Below are 19,205 nucleotides of genomic sequence, written 5' to 3' on the forward strand. Positions count from 1 at the left end.
CTTTTAGTAGGCATCAACTTACAAATTATTTGCCAATAACATATTTTTGAGAACCACTTCCTGGAACCCACCATGGGAAATGTTAACCTACAAGTAAAGCACATGCTTATCCATACAGCAGGCAAGGCCCATCATGACCAAACCTATAACCTACTCCATTTTTATACCTCCAGTGACAATCCTGGCGAAAAAAAAAAACACTATTTCAGACCTTTGTCCTTATACTCATTTATTTGATATGGCTAGAATGGCATCCCACCTACCTATCCATTTTACTCATCCTCCTTTCAAGATCCAGCTCAGGAAGTATTCTTTAAAATCACTTCCCTGACCTCTAACACTCCTCATGTTAGACTAAGTGTCCTCTTCTGTGCTTCCACAGCATTTCATGTATGCCTCTCTCTATGTGGCGGTTATGTACTTAGCATCTGAATTTAAAGTAAATGAAGAGTTTCTTAAAAATCAGAACCATGCCTTATCTCTGCATTCCCCTGCCTACCACAAGGCTCAATAAATACCTGCTACAATAAATTTAAATGAATGATAAATTTCTAGGACTATACAAATAGTAAAATACAGTCTTCTACCTTAAGGGTTTTACTATCACTGTGAGGAGCCAGTATGTAAATAACTGTGATATAATATGAAATATTCATATGTTAGAGACTGCCTACAGTTGTAGTAATGCTAAAAATTTTCTAGAAAGTATCAGTTTATCATAATCTCCCAAGCTATAGTTATGCAATTCATAAGCACTGAAATCAAGTGAAACAAATTATAAGAAACATCTTTTAATTTACTTTTGAGTGATTAAAACCTATGAATATAAGAAGGCTACCTGTAATGCCTTCAAGTCATTAGTAAATTGCTTAGTAAAAACAGGAAATGTTAAACTTCCTTAAATTTTTTTTCCTCAATGGCTCTACCATATCAAAGTAAACTTAGTTTCCAGATACTGAGTTAGAAATGATCGTAGCAAAATCATATAAGCTTTGTTGTGTAAAGATTAAGAATACAAATTAATTCAATTTTTGTTCTACAAAATTTTGATCTCATGCTCCACTGTAAGCTCTAAAATTTCAAATTAAAAATACATAATATCCTTACCTTGAGCTGAATTTTTTTCTGTAACTCTTCCATAGCTTCTTGTTGAGCAGCTGTGAGTGCTGCCAATCGTTCTTCCCTGTCTCTGTAAGAAGACAGTAAAAATTATGAACTCAACTGCTTAAAGTAACAAATCTCATGAGACTCAAAACTATAATTAGGACACATAGGCTTATATAGTCTAAAGGGCTATTTTTTTTTAATATTCTTCTTAGAGTGCCTACTAAGTCTCAGGTATATTGCTAATTAAATGTTTGGGAAACAATAGAGATTATCAGTATACATATGGATGAAATTGGAAATCATCATTCTCAGTAAACTATCGCAAGGACAAAAAACCAAATACCGCATGTTCTCACTCATAGGTGGGAATTGAACAATGAGAACACATGGACACAGGAAGGGGAACATGACACTCTGGGGACTGCTGTGGGGTGGGGGGAGGGGGAAGGGATAGCATTAGGAGATATACCTAATGCTAAATGACGGGTTAATGGGTGCAGCACACCAGCATGGCACATGTATACATATGTAACTAACCTGCACATTGTGCACATGTACCCTAAAACTTAAAGTATAATAATAATAAAATAAATAAATAAATAAAAATAAAAAAAATTAAAAAAAAAAGAATTGCAAGACCTATATGCAAAAACCTACAAAATCTTGTTGTCAGAAATTAAAGGAGATCTAAACAGAAACATCATATTCATGGATTGTAATACACAATATTGTAAAGATGTCAATCTCCCTAAACTGACCTATAGATTCAATGCACTTCCTATCAGAATCCTGCAGAAACTGATAAGCTGAACCTAAAATTTATATGGAAAGGCAACTTTGAAAAAGAACAAAGAAGTTGGAGAATTTATACTAATTTCAAAATATGCTATAAAACTACAGTAATTAAAACTGTAGTACTGTCACAAGAACAGACATATAGATATCAATATAACAGAATGGAGTCTAGAATATACCATTGCATCAATGATCAATTGATCTTTAACAGATGGTAAGGCAATTCAGTGGGGAAAGGATAACCTTTTCAATAAACAGTGCTATAACTGGATATCTATATGCAAACAAATAAATTTACAAAAGTTAAAAAGAATTACAGAACTAAATGTTAAGTGCTCAGGCTGAAACATTTCTTGAAGTAAACACAGAAGAAACTTTTTGTGGTTTCTTTTTGTTTTAGGCAACAATTTCTTAGATATGAAAACCACTGTATATAAAATGAAAATTTGATATACTGGACATCATCAAAATTAAAAACCCACATTCTTCAAAGACACTATTTAAAATCTGAAAAGATAAGCCATAGATTATAAGTCATACACTTCACAAAGAATGTATATACAGAACATATAAAGAATTCTTACAACTCAATAATAACAAAACGACCCAAATGAAAAATGAGCACAAGCTTTGACATTTCACCACAGAAGATATATGAACAGCTAATAAGCACACTGAAAACAAGTTCAACAGCACTAGTCATTAGAGAAATGAAAATTAAAATAATGAAATATGACCACACACCAACAAGAAAGAACTTGTATATTTAAAAAACTGATCCACCAAATGGTGTCAAGGGTTGTGAAGGAACTGAAACTCTCATTTGCTGCTGATGGCTATGTAAAATGAACAAACACTTTGAAAAAATAGTTTTAAGTTTCCTAAAAATTTTGATATACATCTACTCTACAACCCAGCCATTCCTCTTCTAGTTATTTACTCAAGAGAAGCAAAAGTGAATGGCCACAAAAAGACTCATATGCAAACATCCGTATCAGCGTTATCTGTAATAGCCAAAAAAACTGGAGATAATACAAATGTCTCAAAGAGGTAAAAGGACTGTAATTTGCATGACATATACACAAATACTACTCAGCAATTTTTTTTTTAAAAGAGCAAGCCGCAGATACACACAACATGGAGGAATCTAAAAAAAATAGTGCAGAGTAAAAGATGACAGACGAGAGAAAGTAAATCAGTGGCTGTGTTGGGCTGAGGCTAGAGAAAAGAGAAATGGATTACCAAGCAGCATGAAAAATTTGGGCGGGTGGTGATGGATATATTATCTTGATTGTGCAGATAGTTTCATAATGGTTACATATGTGAAAACTCATCAAATTGTACACTTTAATAAGTGGTCAGTTATACCACAATAAAGTTGTGAAAAAAATTTGTCAATTTCAATTTCAAGCAAGGGTGTGGAGCATCTGAATATAGAAACTATTACATTACTAAACAATTTGGTGGTATCTACTTAAGTTGAATATTTACATGCCCTGAGCCCCAGCAATTCCACTCCTAGGCATATACTAGACTACAGTGTAAAAAATGTGATTACCATTGTAGTAGTAGTAGTAGTAGTGATTTGGAGAGACATAAAGGGGGCTTTTGGGGAGCTGATGATGTTCTCTTTTTTGGCCAGGTAGATAGTTACATGGGTGAGATGACAATTCATCAAGATGTACACTTAGATTTGTGTATTTTTGTTTGTTATAATTCATAAAAAATGTTCACTATTTTTAAAAATATATGGTTTACTCCCCACGTTAAAAACCTTGAAAATTAGTTAACCATATCCAACAATAATTTATATCAGTAAATTACAAAAATACATCAAATTGAAGTTGGGCTTATCCCAGAAACGCAAGCCTGATTTAACATTAGAAAAATCAATCAACTAATTACCACATTAACAGATTAAAGGAGAAATTTTATAGAATTATTTCCATATTAAAAAAAAACATAAAATCACTTGAAAAACTCAACATCCACCCAGCAGCATGACATCCCCCAGCTGAACTGCTGCTATACCCTACCACAAAGGGCCAAGCTACTGCAGAGGTGTTGAATTCTAGTTGCTAGTGCACCCTCCCCTTAAAACTGAAGTGGTATCCCACTCATTGGAGACCTCAGGCCTCTGGCACACAGAAACAGTTGATATTTCCCCCAGACCACATACAACCCTGCCAATACCACTGGTGAGACAGCACCTCACACTTCCAGGAGCTCTGAGCCTCTGGCACACCAAAGTAATTGCACCCCCAGCACCACAGCTGATGCAGTACCCCCCACCCCACCCCCACCCAGGGATCCAAAGGCTCTACTGACCCAAGTAGCTATGACTTCTGGGGCTGACCAGATATGGCAACTTGCCTTCCAGGGATTCAGAACCTCGGCTGAGCTGTGAAACCCTGTGTTCTAGGCCAAAGAGACACAGTGCCCTATCTACCTAGAACTGGACTAGTCCCCCTATATTTCAATCTGCTGAAGCACCCTACCTCTCCAAGAAATGGTTATTGCTGCATTGTTCCCTACCCCACAGGGCCCAAGATACAGCTGTATCTTGCCATTCCCGGGTCCTTGTTGCCACTGGACCCAGCCTCACAGAGCCTGGGCTATTATACCAAGTCAGGGTCCCAAGTGACCACTGCATGCTCCTCATCACCCACAGCCTGAGCTACCATATTACCCAGTCGGTTCTGGATCTCAAATGGCAACTGTTCACTGCTCACCAGGGACTGAGTCTCCAGAGACCCCTTCTTCCCCAGAATCATGCTAGTGCCTCACCCTGCTCCCCAAGGTCAGAAGCATGGCTACATCCCAGCCCCCTGGGCCCAAGCTGCTGGGGTACTCCCCACAGAAACAAATCTCATGTAGTGGGAGAACTGAAGCCACTCATGCCTTGGAAAGTGAACCTGTGCCTGAAGTCTCAGGTGCCACAGTAGTTTCACAAGACCCTAAGCCCAGGAACTTGGCTCCACAGCTGCTCTGAGCCCCTGTGCCCTATAACCCAGTGCTGCTGTGGCTGCCTGTGAGCAATGTCAGACCTGATACCAAAAGAGATCCCCTCAATGAAGATTCCCTACTTTGGGGAAGACAAGAACAGGAAGACCCCTACAACCTTTGCCCTAATAACCTCAGCAGCCACCATCACTGACACAGATTCCTACAGCCCAGACCACTGAGGCACTCACAGTCTTCACTGACATTGATCACAACTAAGAAGCTGCATGACAACCACACCACTGAACCCACACAGAAGCAGAGCCACTGTGTCCTACACCCAAGCAGTACCCTCAGGCCCATCTTCAGGTGAAAGTCTTCCCCTTCCCACTCTGTAAAGTTGGAAAGATATAACTGCACTATCAGATGTATAAACATCATGGCAGGGTCACAAGAAATATGAAAAAGCAAGGAAATATGAAACCACTAAAAGGAACACAATAACTCTCCAGTAACTGACCCCAAAGAAACAGAAATCTACAAATTGTCTAAAAAGGAATTCAAAATAATGAACTAAGGAAACTCAGTGAAACATAAGAGAATAAAAACAGACCATTCAATGAAATTAGAAAAATAAATCATGATCTGAATGAGAAATTCAATAAAAGAGATATCATTTTAAAAATCTCAATAAAAATCTTAGAGCTGAAGAATTCAATGAAATAAAAAATACCACAGAGGGTTCAACAGCAGACTAGATCAAGCAGGAGAAAGAATCTTGAAGGCTTCTGAAATGACTCAGAAGAGAAGAAAAAGAAAAAAGAATGAAGAGAGGCTATGGGACACCACTAAGCAAACAAATATTCACATTGTAGGAATTCCAAAGGGGAAAGAAACAGAAAAGGTTTATATAAATAAAATAATTGGTAAATACTTCCTAAATCTTGGGACTTAGGAAGAGAGAGAGATCTACATACAAGTCAACGAAGCTCAAAGATCCTCAGATAAACCTTAGAAGGTTCTCTCCAAGGTACATTATAATCAAACTGTCAAAAGTGAAAAGACAATGAAATAATTTTAAAAACAAAAAGAGAAAACTGTCTAGTCACATATAAGGGGATGTCCATCAGAGTATCATTGGACTTTTCTGCAGAAAACTTGCAAGCCTGGAGAATGGGATGACATATTCAAAATGATGAAAGGGGAAAAAAAAAATCTGCCGGTTAAGAATACTATACTAAGGAAAACTATTCTTCAGAAATGAAGGAGAAATAAAGTCTTCCCCAGACAAATAAAAGTTGAAGGAATTCACTGACACTAGACCTGTGTTACATGAAATGCTTCTTCGAGCAGAAAGAAAATTATAATAATTACCACCATGGTTACATGTAAAGTATAAGACTCACCAGTAGAGATAAATACTTAGTTAAATCAGAATACTTTGAAACTGTAAGTGTGGTATGTAAACCATATACATCTCTATTATGAAGGTTAAAAGTCAAAACAGTCAAAAATAACAAAAGCTACAATAAGTTTTTAAGGAATACATAATATAAAAAGATAAATATTGTGACATCAAAAACATAACTTGTGGGATGGGCAGTAAAAGTCTAGTTTTTGTATGTGCCAGAAATTGTTATTAACTTAAAACAGTTGATAACAACTTAACAGGTGTTAAGTATAACAGTATAAGATGTTTTGTATAAACACATAGTAACCACAAAACAAAAAACTATAGCAAATATACAAATAATAAAGAGATCATTATTTAATGATAAAGGGGTCAGTTCATCAATGGGATGTAACAATTGTAAATATATATGCACTTAACATTGGAGGACTAAAACTATACAGCAAATGTTAATGGACATGAAGGGAGAAATAGATAGCAATATAATAATAGTAGGGGACTTCAATACCCCACTGTCAACAATAGATAAACTAGAGAGAAAATAAATACTAGACTTAATTGTACTTTGACCAAATGGACCTAATATACATAGGCAGAACATCCCATCAAAAGCAATACATTTTTTTCTAGTCCACATGGATCATTATCCAGGATAGGCCATATGTTAAACCACAAAACAAGTCATCTTAACAAATTTAAGAAGATTCAAATTGTATCTATTGTTGTTTCAGATCACTATGATATAAAACTAGAAATCAATAAAAGGAATCCTGAAAATTTCATAAATACATGGCAATTAAATAACATGCTCCAGAATAAGTCATGAGTTAAAGAAGAAATCAAAAGGGAAATTAAAAAATATCTTGAGACAAACAATAGAAATGCAACATAGCAAAATCTATGAGTTGCAGCAAAAGCATTCCTAAGAGGGAAGTTTATAGTTTCTGCATAGCAAAGAAAAAAATCAATAAAACATCAGCCTAAGGAATGGGGAAAAATATTTAGTCCATATATCTAATAAAGAGTTAATATCCAAAATATAAAAAGAACTAGGCCAGCCACGGTGGCTCATGCCTGTAATCCCAGCACTTTGGGAGGCAAAAGCGGGCAGATCACTTGAGGTCAGGAGTTCGAAAATCAGCCAGGCATGATGGCACACACCTATAATCCCAGCTACTCGGGTAGCTGAAGCACAAGAATCCCTTGAACCTGGGAAGCGGAGGCTGCAGTGAGCCAAAATCATGCCACTTCACTCCAGCCTGGACAAGAGAACAAGATTCTGCCTCAAAAAGGAAAAACAAAAAACAAAAAACAAACAAGCAAAATATATATATTAAAAAACCTCGGGGCGGGGGGGAGGGGGAAGAGCCAAGATGGCCGAATAGGAACAGCTCGGGTCTACAGCTCCCAGCGCGAGCGAGGCAGAAGACGGGTGATTTCTGCATTTCCATCTGAGGTACCGTGTTCATCTCAATAGGGAGTGCCAGACAGTGGGCGCAGGTCAGTGGGTGAGTGCACCGTGCGCCAGCCGAAGCAGGGGCGAGGCATTGCCTCACTCGGGAAGCACAAGGGGTCAGGCAGTTCCCTTTCCAGGGGTGACAGACGGCACCTGGAAAATCAGGCCACTCCCACCCGAATACTGTGCTTTTCCGACGGGCTTAGGAAACGGTGCCCCAGGAGAGTATAGCCCGCACCTGGCTCAGAGGGTCCTACGCCCACGGAGTCTCGCTGATTGCTAGCACAGCAGTCTGAGATCAAACAGCAAGTCGGCAGCGAGGCTGGGGGAGGGGCGCCCGCCATTGCCCAGGCTCGCTTAGGTAAACAAAGCAGCCTGGAAGCTTGAACTGGGTGGAGCCCACCACAGCTCAAGGAGGCCTGCCTGCCTCTGTAGGCTCCACCTCTGGGGGCAGGGCACAGACAAACAAAAAGACAGCAGTAACTTCTGCAGACTTAAAGGTCCCTGTCTGACAGCTTTGAGGAGAGCAGTGGTTCTCCCAGCACGCAACTGGAGATCTGAGAATGGGCTGACTGCCTCCTCAAGTGCGTCCCTGACCCCTGACCCCCGAGCAGCCTAACTGGGAGGCACCCCCCAGCAGGGGCAGACTGACACCTCACACGGCCGGCCAGGTACTCCAACAGACCTGCAGCTGAGGGTCCTGTCTGTTAGAAGGAAAACTAACAGAAAGGACATGCACACCAAAAACCCATCTGTACATCACCATCATCAAAGACCAAAAGTAGATAAAACCACAAAGATGGGGAAAAAACAGAGCAGAAAAACTGGAAACTCTAAAAAGCAGAGTACCTCTCCTCCTCCAAAGGAACGCAGTTCCTCACCAGCAATGGAACAAAGCTGGACGGAGAATGACTTTGACGAGCTGAGAGAAGAAGGCTTCAGACGATCAAATTACTCCGAGCTACGGGAGGATATTCAAACCAAAGGCAAAGAAGTTGAAAACTTTGAAAAAAATTTAGAAGAATGTATAACTAGAATAACCAATACAGAGAAGTGCTTAAAGGAGCTGATGGAGCTGAAAGCCAAGGCTCGAGAACTACGTGAAGAATGCAGAAGCCTCAGGAGCCGATGCGATCAACCGGAAGAAAGGGTATCAGTGATGGAAGATGAAATGAATGAAATGAAGCGAGAAGGGAAGTTTAGAGAAAAAAGAATAAAATGAAACGAACAAAGCCTCCAAGAAATATGGGACTATGGGAAAAGACCAAATCTGCGTCTGATTGGCGTACCTGAAACTGACGGGGAGAATGGAACCAAGTTGGAAAACTCTGCAGGCTATTATCCAGGAGAACTTCCCCAATCTAGCAAGGCAGGCCAACATTCAGATTCAGGAAATTCAGAGAACACCACAAAGATACTCCTCGAGAAGAGCAACTCCAAGATGCATAATTGTCAGATTCATCAAAGTTGAAATGAAGGAAAAAATGTTAAGGGCAGCCAGAGAGAAAGGTCGGGTTACCATCAAAGGGAAGCCCATCAGACTAACAGCGGATCTCTCGGCAGAAACCCTACAAGCCAGAAGAGAGTGGGGGCCAATATTCAACATTCTTAAAGAAAAGAATTTTCAACCCAGAATTTCATATCCTGCCAAACTAAGCTTCATAAGTGAAGGAGAAATAAAATACTTTACAGACAAGCAAATGCTGAGAGATTTTGTCACCATCAGGCCTGCCCTAAAAGAGCTCCTGAAGGAAGCGCTAAACATGGAAAGGCACAACCGGTACCAGCCACTGCAAAATCATACCGAAATGTAAAGACCATCGAGACTAGGAAGAGACTGCATCAACTAACGAGCAAAATAACCAGCTAACATCATAATGACAGGATCAGATTCACACATAACAATATTAACTTTAAATGTAAATGGACTAAATGCTTCAATTAAAAGACACAGACTGGCAAATTGGATAAAGACTCAAGACCCATCAGTGTGCTGTATTCAGGAAACCCATCTCACGTGCAGAGACACACATAGGCTCAAAATAAAAGGATGGAGGAAGATCTACCAAGCAAATGGAAAACAAAAAAAGGCAGGGGTTGCAATCCTAGTCTCTGATAAAACAGACTTTAAACCAACAAAGATCAAAAGAGACAAGGCCATTACATAATGGTAAAGGGATTAATTCAACAAGAAGAGCTAACTATCCTAAATATATATGCATCCAATACAGGAGCACCCAGATTCATAAAGCAAGTCCTGAGTGACCTACAAAGAGACTTAGACTCCCACACATTAATAATGGGAGACTTTAACACCCCACTGTCAACATTAGACAGATCAACGAGACAGAAAGTCAACAAGGATACCCAGGAATTGAACTCGGCTCTGCACCAAGTGGACCTAATAGACATCTACAGAACTCTCCACCCCAAATCAACAGAATATACATTTTTTTCAGCACCACACCACACCTATTCCAAAATTGACCATATACTTGGAAGTAAAACTCTCCTCAATAAATGTAAAAGAACAGAAATTATAACAAACTATCTCTCAGATCACAGTGCAATCAAGATAGAACTCAGGATTAAGAATCTCACTCAAAACCGCTCAACTACATGGAAACTGAACAACCTGCTCCTGAATGACTACTGGGTACATAACAAAATGAAGGCAGAAATAAAGATGTTCTTTGAAACCAACGAGAACCAAGACACAACATACCAGAATCTCTGGGATGCATTCAAAGCAGTGTGTAGAGGGAAATTTATAGCACTAAATGCCCACAAGAGAAAGCAGGAAAGATCCAAAATTGATACCCTAACATCACAATTAAAAGAACTAGAAAAGCAAGAGCAAACACATTCAAAAGCTAGCAGAAGGCAAGAAATAACTAAAATCAGAGCAGAACTGAAGGAAATAGAGACACAAAAAACCCTTCAAAAAATAAATGAATCCAGGAGCTGGTTTTTTGAAAGGATCAACAAAATTGATAGACCGCTAGCAAGACTAATAAAGAAGAAAAGAGAGACGAATCAAATAGACGCAATAAAAAATGATAAAGGGGATATCACCACCGATCCCACAGAAATACAAACTACCATCAGAGAATATTACAAACACCTCTAAGCAAATAAACTAGAAAATCTAGAAGAAATGGATAAATTCCTCAACACATACACCCTCCCAAGACTAAACCAGGAAGAAGTTGAATCTCTGAATAGACCAATAACAGGAGCTGAAATTGTGGCAATAATCAATAGCTTACCAACCAAAAAAAGTCCAGGACCAGATGGGTTCACAGCCGAATTCTACCAGAGGTACAAGGAGGAGCTGGTACCATTCCTTCTGAAACTATTCCAATCAATAGAAAAAGAGGGAATCCTCCCTAACTCATTTTATGAGGCCAGCATCATCCTGATACCAAAGCCTGGCAGAGACACAACCAAAAAAGAGAATTTTAGACCAATATCCTTGATGAACATTGATGCAGAAATCCTCAATAAAATACTGGCAAACAGAATCCAGCAGCACATCAAAAAGCTTATCCACCATGATCAAGTGGGCTTCATCCCTGGGATGCAAGGCTGGTTCAATATATGCAAATCAATAAATGTAATCCAGCATATAAACAGAACCAAAGACAAAAACCACATGATTATCTCAATAGATGCAGAAAAGGCCTTTGACAAAATTCAACAACCCTTCATGCTAAAAACTCTCAATAAATTAGGTATTGATGGGATGTATCTCAAAATAATAAGAGCTATCTATGACAAACCCACAGCCAATATCATACTGAATGGGCAAAAACTGGAGGCATTCACTTTGAAAACTGGCACAAGACAGGGATGCCCTCTCTCACCACTTCTATTCAACATAGTGTTGGAAGTTCTGGCCAGGGCAATTAGGCAAGAGAAGGAAATCAAGGGTATTCAATTAGGAAAAGAGGAAGTCAAATTGTCCCTGTTTGCAGATGACATGATAGTATATCTAGAAAACCCCATTGTCTCAGCCCAAAATCTCCTTAAGCTGATAAGCAACTTCAGCAAAGTCTCAGGATACAAAATCAATGTACAAAAATCACAAGCATTCTTATACATCAATAACAGACAAACAGAGAGCCAAATCATGAGTGAACTCCCATTCACAATTGCTTCAAAGAGAATAAAATACCTAGGAATCCAACTTACAAGGGATGTGAAGGACCTCTTCAAGGAGAACTACAAACCACTGCTCAAGGAAATAAAAGAGGATACAAACAAATGGAAGAACATTCCATGCTCATGGGTAGGAAGAATCAATATCATGAAAATGGCCATCCTTCCCAAGGTAATTTACAGATTCAATGCCATCCCCATCAAGTCACCAATGACTTTCTTCACAGAATTGGAAAAAACTACTTTAAAGTTCATATGGAACCAAAAAAGAGCCCGCATCACCAAGTCAATCCTAAGCCAAAAGAACAAAGCTGGAGGCATCACACTACCTGACTTCACACTATACTACAAGGCTACAGTAACCAAAACAGCATGGTACTGGTACCAAAACAGAGATATAGATCAATGGAACAGAACAGAGCTGTCAGAAATAATGCCACATATCTACAAGTATCTGATCTTTGACAAACCTGACAAAAACAAGAAATGGGGAAAGGATTCCCTATTTAATAAATGGTGCTGGGAAAACTGGCTAGCCATATGTAGAAAGCTGAAACTGGATCCCTTCCTTACACCTTATACAAAAATCAATTCAAGATGGATTAAAGACTTAAATGTAGACCTAAAACCATAAAAACCCTGGAAGAAAACCTAGGCATTACCATTCAGGACATAGGCATGGGCAAGGACTTCATGTCTAAAGCACCAAAAGCAATGGCAACAAAAGCCAAAATTGACAAATGGGATCTAATTAAACTAAAGAGCTTCTGCACAGCAAAGGAAACTACCATCAGAGTGAACAGGCAACCTACAAAATGGGAGAAAATTTTCGCAACCTACTCATCTGACAAAGGGCTAATATCCAGAATCTACAATGAACTCCAACAAATTTACAAGAAAAAAACAAACAACCCCATCAAAAAGTGGGCGAAGGACATGAACAGACACTTCTCAAAAGAAGACATTTATGCAGCCAAAAAACACATGAAAAAATGCTCACCATCGCTGGCCATCAGAGAAATGCAAATCAAAACCACAATGAGATACCATCTCACACCAGTTAGAATGGCAATCATTAAAAAGTCAGGAAACAACAGGTGCTGGAGAGGATGTGGAGAAATAGGAACACTTTTACACTGTTGGTGGGACTGTAAACTAGTTCAACCCTTGTGGAAGTCAGTGTGGCGATTCCTCAGGGATCTAGAACTAGAAATTCCATTTGACCCAGCCATCCCATTACTGGGTATATACCCAAAGGACTATAAATCATGCTGCTATAAAGACACATGCACACATATGTTTATTGCAGCATTATTCACAATAGGAAAGACTTGGAACCAACCCAAATGTCCAACAATGATAGACTGGATTAAGAAAATGTGGCACATATACACCATGGAATACTATGCAGCCATAAAAAATGATGAGTTCATGTCCTTTGTAGGGACATGGATGAAATTGGAAATCATCATTCTCAGTAAACTATCCCAAGAAGAAAAAACCAAACACCACATATTCTCACTCATAGGTGGGAATTGAACAATGAGAACACATGGACACAGGAAGGGGAACATCACACTTCGGGGAGTGTTGTGGGGTGGGGGGGGGGGGGCGGATAGCATTGGGAGATATACCTAATGCTAGATGACGAGTTGGTGGGTGCAGCGCACCAGCATGGCACATGTATACATATGTAACTTACCTGCACATTGTGCACATGTACCATAGAGCCTAAAGTATAATAATAATAATAATAATAATAAAAAGAAAAAGAAAAAAATAAAAAAAATAAAAAATAAAAAACCTCATACAACTCAATAGTAGAAAAACAAACTGATTTTAAAATGGGTGAAGAATCTGCATAGACATTTCTCCAAAGAAGTCATAAAAATAGTCAGTAGATATACGGAAAGGTGGTGTACACCATTTATCATCAGAAAAATGAACATTAAAACCATTATGAAATACTAACTCACACCCATTAGATGACTATTATCAAAAGGTCAAAAATCAAATGTTGGTGAGAGTATGGAGAAAAGGGAACTCTTTTACACTGTTGGTAAGAGTGTGGCTTGGTACAGCCATCTGGAAAACAGTATGGAGGTTTCTAAAGAAATTTAAAATAGAACTACCATATGACCCAGCTGATCCCTCTTCCCGCTATACACCCAAAGGAAATGGAATCACCACCTCATAAAGATATTTGCACTTCCATGTTTCCTATGGCATTATTCACAATAGCCAAAATATGAAAGCAAACTAAGTGTCCATCAAAGAAACAGTGATAAAGAAACTGTAGTATACATATCATTTAGCCCTGAAAGGAATAAGACATTGCCATTTGCCACAACATGGATGAGCCTAGAGAACCTTATCCTAAGTAAAATGAGCCAGACACAGAAAGAAAAATACTGCATGATCTCACTTATATGTGAAATCTTAAAAAAAAATTCAATTATACAGAGATAGAAAACAAGGTATTTGTTATCAGGGGTGTGCATAAGAAGGAGAGGGCAGAAAAGAGGAGATGTAGATCAGAGGATACAAAACTGCAGATATGTAAGTTGAACAAGTCTAGAGATCTAATGTACAACAGGAGGGCTACAGGTAATAAAATTGTACAGTATTGGGGTTTGTGATAAATGAGATTTTAGTTGCCCTTGCCACTAAAACAAATAAAATGGGTAACTGTGAGAAGATAGATATGTTAATTCGCTTCACTATAGTAACCCTTTTACTATCTATATGTATTCTACAACATCATGATGTATACCTTAAATAAACAACAAATAAAAACTATTTTTTAAAAAACCTAAGGCAGATGTCATTAATAGTTAATTGGGGAAAGCATTCCTTATAAATAAGATGCCCACTAACAAAACAAAAGGCAAAAAGATGAGGAAAAAAACCCAAACTATATATTGGTAGATGGTATGTTTATTTATATAGAAAATGCTAAAAACAAATCTAAGATTAATTATTAGAATGGTTAACAGAATTTATTGAGGTTGCTGAAACAAAATAAATGGTATTTCTAAACACCAGCAACATACAAATTTTAAAAGCACTTAAAGAGATTCTATTTATAATTGTATAACAGGATAAAATAATAACTAAAAAATATCATAAAATGTGTACAAAAAATAAAATACTTAGGAATAAACATAACAAGGATGAGAAAAACAGATGCAATGAAAACTACAAAACATTGTTGAAAGGAACTGAAGACACAAATAAATGGAAAGACATCATGTGTTCATGGACTGAAAAAGTCAACAATGTTAAGATGTCCATATAGGCTGCCTCATCCTTTACAAGCAGCCCACCCTGAATTCTCTTAGTGTATACATTTAAAAAAAAAAAAAAGCCATACTTCCCAAAGCAATCAATAGATTCAATGCAATCCCTATCAAAATCCCAATGACTTATTTTTTACAAAAATTAAAAAATGCACATGAATCTCAAAGGATCCTCAAGCTAAAACAATCTTGAAAAGAACAAAGAGGCTCACATTTCCTGATTTCAAAACTTACTACAAAACTACAGTAATCAAAACAGTATGGACTCGCATAAAAACAGACATGTATAGTCCAATGAAACAGAACAGACAGCCAAGAAATAGAGCCATTGTATGTAAGTCAAATAATTTCAACAAAGATGACAAAACCATTCAATAGAGAAAGGACAGTCCTTTCAACAAGAGGTGATGGGAAAACTGAGTATGTGCAAAAGAATGAAGTTGAACCCTTACCTTATATGATATACAAAAATTAACTAAAACTATCCAAGATGTAAAGATAAGACCTAAAACTATAAAAATGTTACAAGAAAATCCAAGGAGAAAACTTCACAACATTGGATTTGGCTATGATTTCTTGAATATGACAAAAAAAGTAAAGGCAACAACAACAACAAAAACAGACAAATTGAACTACATCCAAATTTAAAACTCTTGTTCTTCAATAGACATTATCAACAAAATGAAAAGTCAACCTATAGAATGGGAGAAAATATCAGTAAATTGTATCATTGATAAAGGGTTAATGTCCAGAATATATTTAAAAAAAAAACAACTCTATAACCCGACAAGAAAATAACCAGATTAAAAAATAGGCAAAGGACCTAAGTGGTAACCTCTCCCCAAAAATATAAAGAAATGGCCAATAAGCACATGAGAAGATGCTTAAGGTCACTAATCACTAGGGAAATGCAAATCAAAACCAGAATGAGATGCCACTTCACACTCTTCAATAACGCTATTTTTAAAAAACAAAATAACAAGCATTGGTGAGGATGTGGAACCCTTGTGCAATGCTGCTGAGAACAGAAAAATGGTACAGCTGCTATGAAAAACAGTAGTGTTCTCTTCAAAAAAAAAAAACAATAAAATTAGTATATGATTCAACCACTTCACTTTTGGAATTAAAAAGCAGAGACTAAAACATACATTTGTAACACCCGTGTTTACAGCAGCATTATTCAAAACAGTCAAAGGTAGAAGCAACTCAAGTTGCTTCAACAAAGAAATGAATAAATAAAATGTGGTATTATACATACAATGAAATATTATTCAGTCTTAAAAAGGAAGAAAATCCTGACACATGCTACAACATGGATGAAACTTGAAGACATTAAGATAAGTCACAAAAGGACAAATACTGTATGATTCCACTTACATAAGGTCCCTAAAGCAGTCACATTCATAGAAATAGAAAGTAGCATGACGATTGTCAGAGGCAAGTGGGGGTGTGGAATGGAGAGAATGGGGAGTTATTACTTAGTAGATAGAACATTTCAGTCTCGGAAACTGAAAAAATTTCTGGGTACAGATAGTGGTGATAGTTTCACAAAAATGTCAATGTACTCAAGGCCACTGAATTGTAAACTTGAAAATGATTAAAATGATAAATTTCATGTTATTTATATTTTTTGCCACAATAAAAAGCATACAAAAATCCTTTATAGAAAAAAAATTTTCTACTTGGCTTGAACATGTAAGTTTGGTGAAAGGATATAAAGATGTTTCGAAAGAGCTAAATCAGTAGAAAAACATTTAGTAGGATGCTCATAATTAAATTATTCAACATAAAAATATCAATCTTAACAACACCTGAATTTACAGAGTCAATGCAATTCCAATCAAAATTTTATAGTTTCTTTTTAAATACAGAACTGAGCAAGCTGATTCTAAAACTAACACAGACATGAACTAGGGCCAGGACAGTCCTAATAAAAAATAAGGTGAAGGATAGTTCCAGACACCAACAATTATTATAAAGCTTTGATAACTAAGGCAGATGACAAAAAAAGTGATCACTGGACCAGAACACAACAGTCCATGAGCAGACCCACACATATATAAAAACTTGGCTTATGTTAGAAAGCCTTGCAGATCAGTAGGAAAAAAATGCATTTTTCAATAAAGTATGCTAGAATAATTGGGTATCCACATGGAGAAAATGAAGTAAGACTCCTACCTCTAAATACACAATAAAACCAATTGCAGATAAATAAAGACTATTAAAGATAAAACTGTAAAATTTTGAAGAATGTCTTATGACTTAGGATAGAAAAAGATTTCATAAATAAGACCAAAGGGCATAAATTATAGTTTGCTCAGTTCTACTAAACTGCAACCAAGAGTTATGTTAATCAAAAGACATCATAAAGAAAGAAAAAAAGTAAGACACAACCTATAGGTATATTTGCAATATATGTAACTAACAAAGACTTAGTATCTAGTAAAGATAATCCCTAAACATCAATAAGAAAAAAAAGACCCCAATACAGAAATGAACAAAAATTTGAATAGGCACTTTGCATTAAAAATCCCCGAACAGCTCATAAACATGTGAAAAAGTTGCTCAGCCCTATTATTAATCAGGGACAAGTAGAAAAGCAAATTAAAACCACAAAGAGCTATCTTTTCACATCTACCAACTTCGCTATAATTCGGAAGTCACAAAATATCATGTCAGTAAGGTCACACCAATAAAAGGGACTTAGGCTTGGCCAATTATATGTTTTTTCCTGTGTCTTAAAGTGATTAAAGTGATTAAAACTAAGGGATAATTGAAGGTCATACCTCATAATCAGAGTGGCGACATGCTGACCAGACTATTTCCATCAAAAAAAAAAAAAAAAAAAATCTACTGCTGTGACTCTTGTGATCTAGCCTTTCATGTCTGAGAAAACATTTCCAAACCTGGTCCTCTAACCTTCTATTACTTATGCCCTCAGTATCTTCCCCAAAAGTCTCTTTTGCTGAAGCCATCCAGAATCAAATTATATGTTTTTTGATTTGAGTGTGGTGGTACACACCTGTAGTCCAAGCTACTCAGGAGGGTGAGGTGGGAGGATCACTTGAGTCAGAGAGTTCAAGATCAACCTGGGGAACATCGCAAAACCTCATCTCAAAAAAACTCTACATGACAATAAATGGCTTTAAGACCTCAACTTGAATATTCACTCAGTGCGAAATGTTCATCAAGATAGCAAATGAGATACCTAGCTCTTTCCCGGGCTGCATCCTCACGGGCTTTTTCCTTTTCTTGCCTCTGTTGTTCAATTCGGGCTTCTTGTTCTTTCCTCTTCATTAACAATTCTTCTACACGGGCCTGCCGTTCTGCCTCTAGAGCTCTCTTGCGTTCCTAATGTTAGAAATGTTTTTTTCCAATATTAGAATTATGTGTAAAATAAAAATGATTCAAAGTAATATACCTTTCACCAAACTTACATGTTCAAGCCAAGTAGAAACATGGGCTTGCCACTAGGTACTCTGCTTCTTAAAAGTTTAAACAAAAATCAAATAGCAATGATATCTGGTTTCTGAAAGTCATTTAACAGTGTTACACATAATTCAGTAAAGACTTGCTTTTTTATGCAAACACTGTGTTGTATTTGTTTTGTGGGAACTTGTGATGGTTAATCAGCCACCAGCGAGGCTAGAATATAAAGCAGGCAGAAAAATATGAAAAGAGAGACTGGCCTAGCCTAGCAGCCTACATCCTTCTCCCATGCTGGATGCTTCCTGCCCTCAAACATCAGACTCCAAGTTCTTCAGTTTTGGAACTCGGACTGGCTCTCCTTACTCCTCAGCTTGCAGACACTCTGTTGTGAGACCTTGTGATTGTGTGAGTTAATACTTAATAAACTCATATATATATATATATACACACACACACACACACACATACACACACACATATATATATATCCTATTAGTTCTGTACCTCTAGAGAACTCTAATACAGAACTTAATATATGTTTTCTGATTAATCACTTGTAAAGCCTTGTGTTAATATATGGTTATAGAAATACCTGAATATGATG

The 19,205-nt window shown here is 37.3% G+C and overlaps 1 protein-coding gene across 28 annotated transcripts in view; it reads right to left on the minus strand.

The window, feature by feature from the left end:
• The window catches only part of SCAPER (S-phase cyclin A associated protein in the ER), a 555,380-nt gene that overhangs the window by 365,284 nt on the left and 170,891 nt on the right, over positions 1–19,205 (minus strand). For all 28 annotated transcript variants that reach the window (NM_001374332.1, XM_063716003.1, XM_063715996.1 and 25 more), the window contains 2 exon segments: positions 1,108–1,189; positions 18,381–18,523. In NM_001374332.1, the coding sequence (NP_001361261.1) occupies positions 1,108–1,189; positions 18,381–18,523 (225 nt within the window).

Source organism: Pongo abelii, chromosome 16, assembly GCF_028885655.2.
Source record: "Pongo abelii isolate AG06213 chromosome 16, NHGRI_mPonAbe1-v2.0_pri, whole genome shotgun sequence".
In the NCBI taxonomy this organism is placed as follows: domain Eukaryota; kingdom Metazoa; phylum Chordata; class Mammalia; order Primates; family Hominidae; genus Pongo; species Pongo abelii.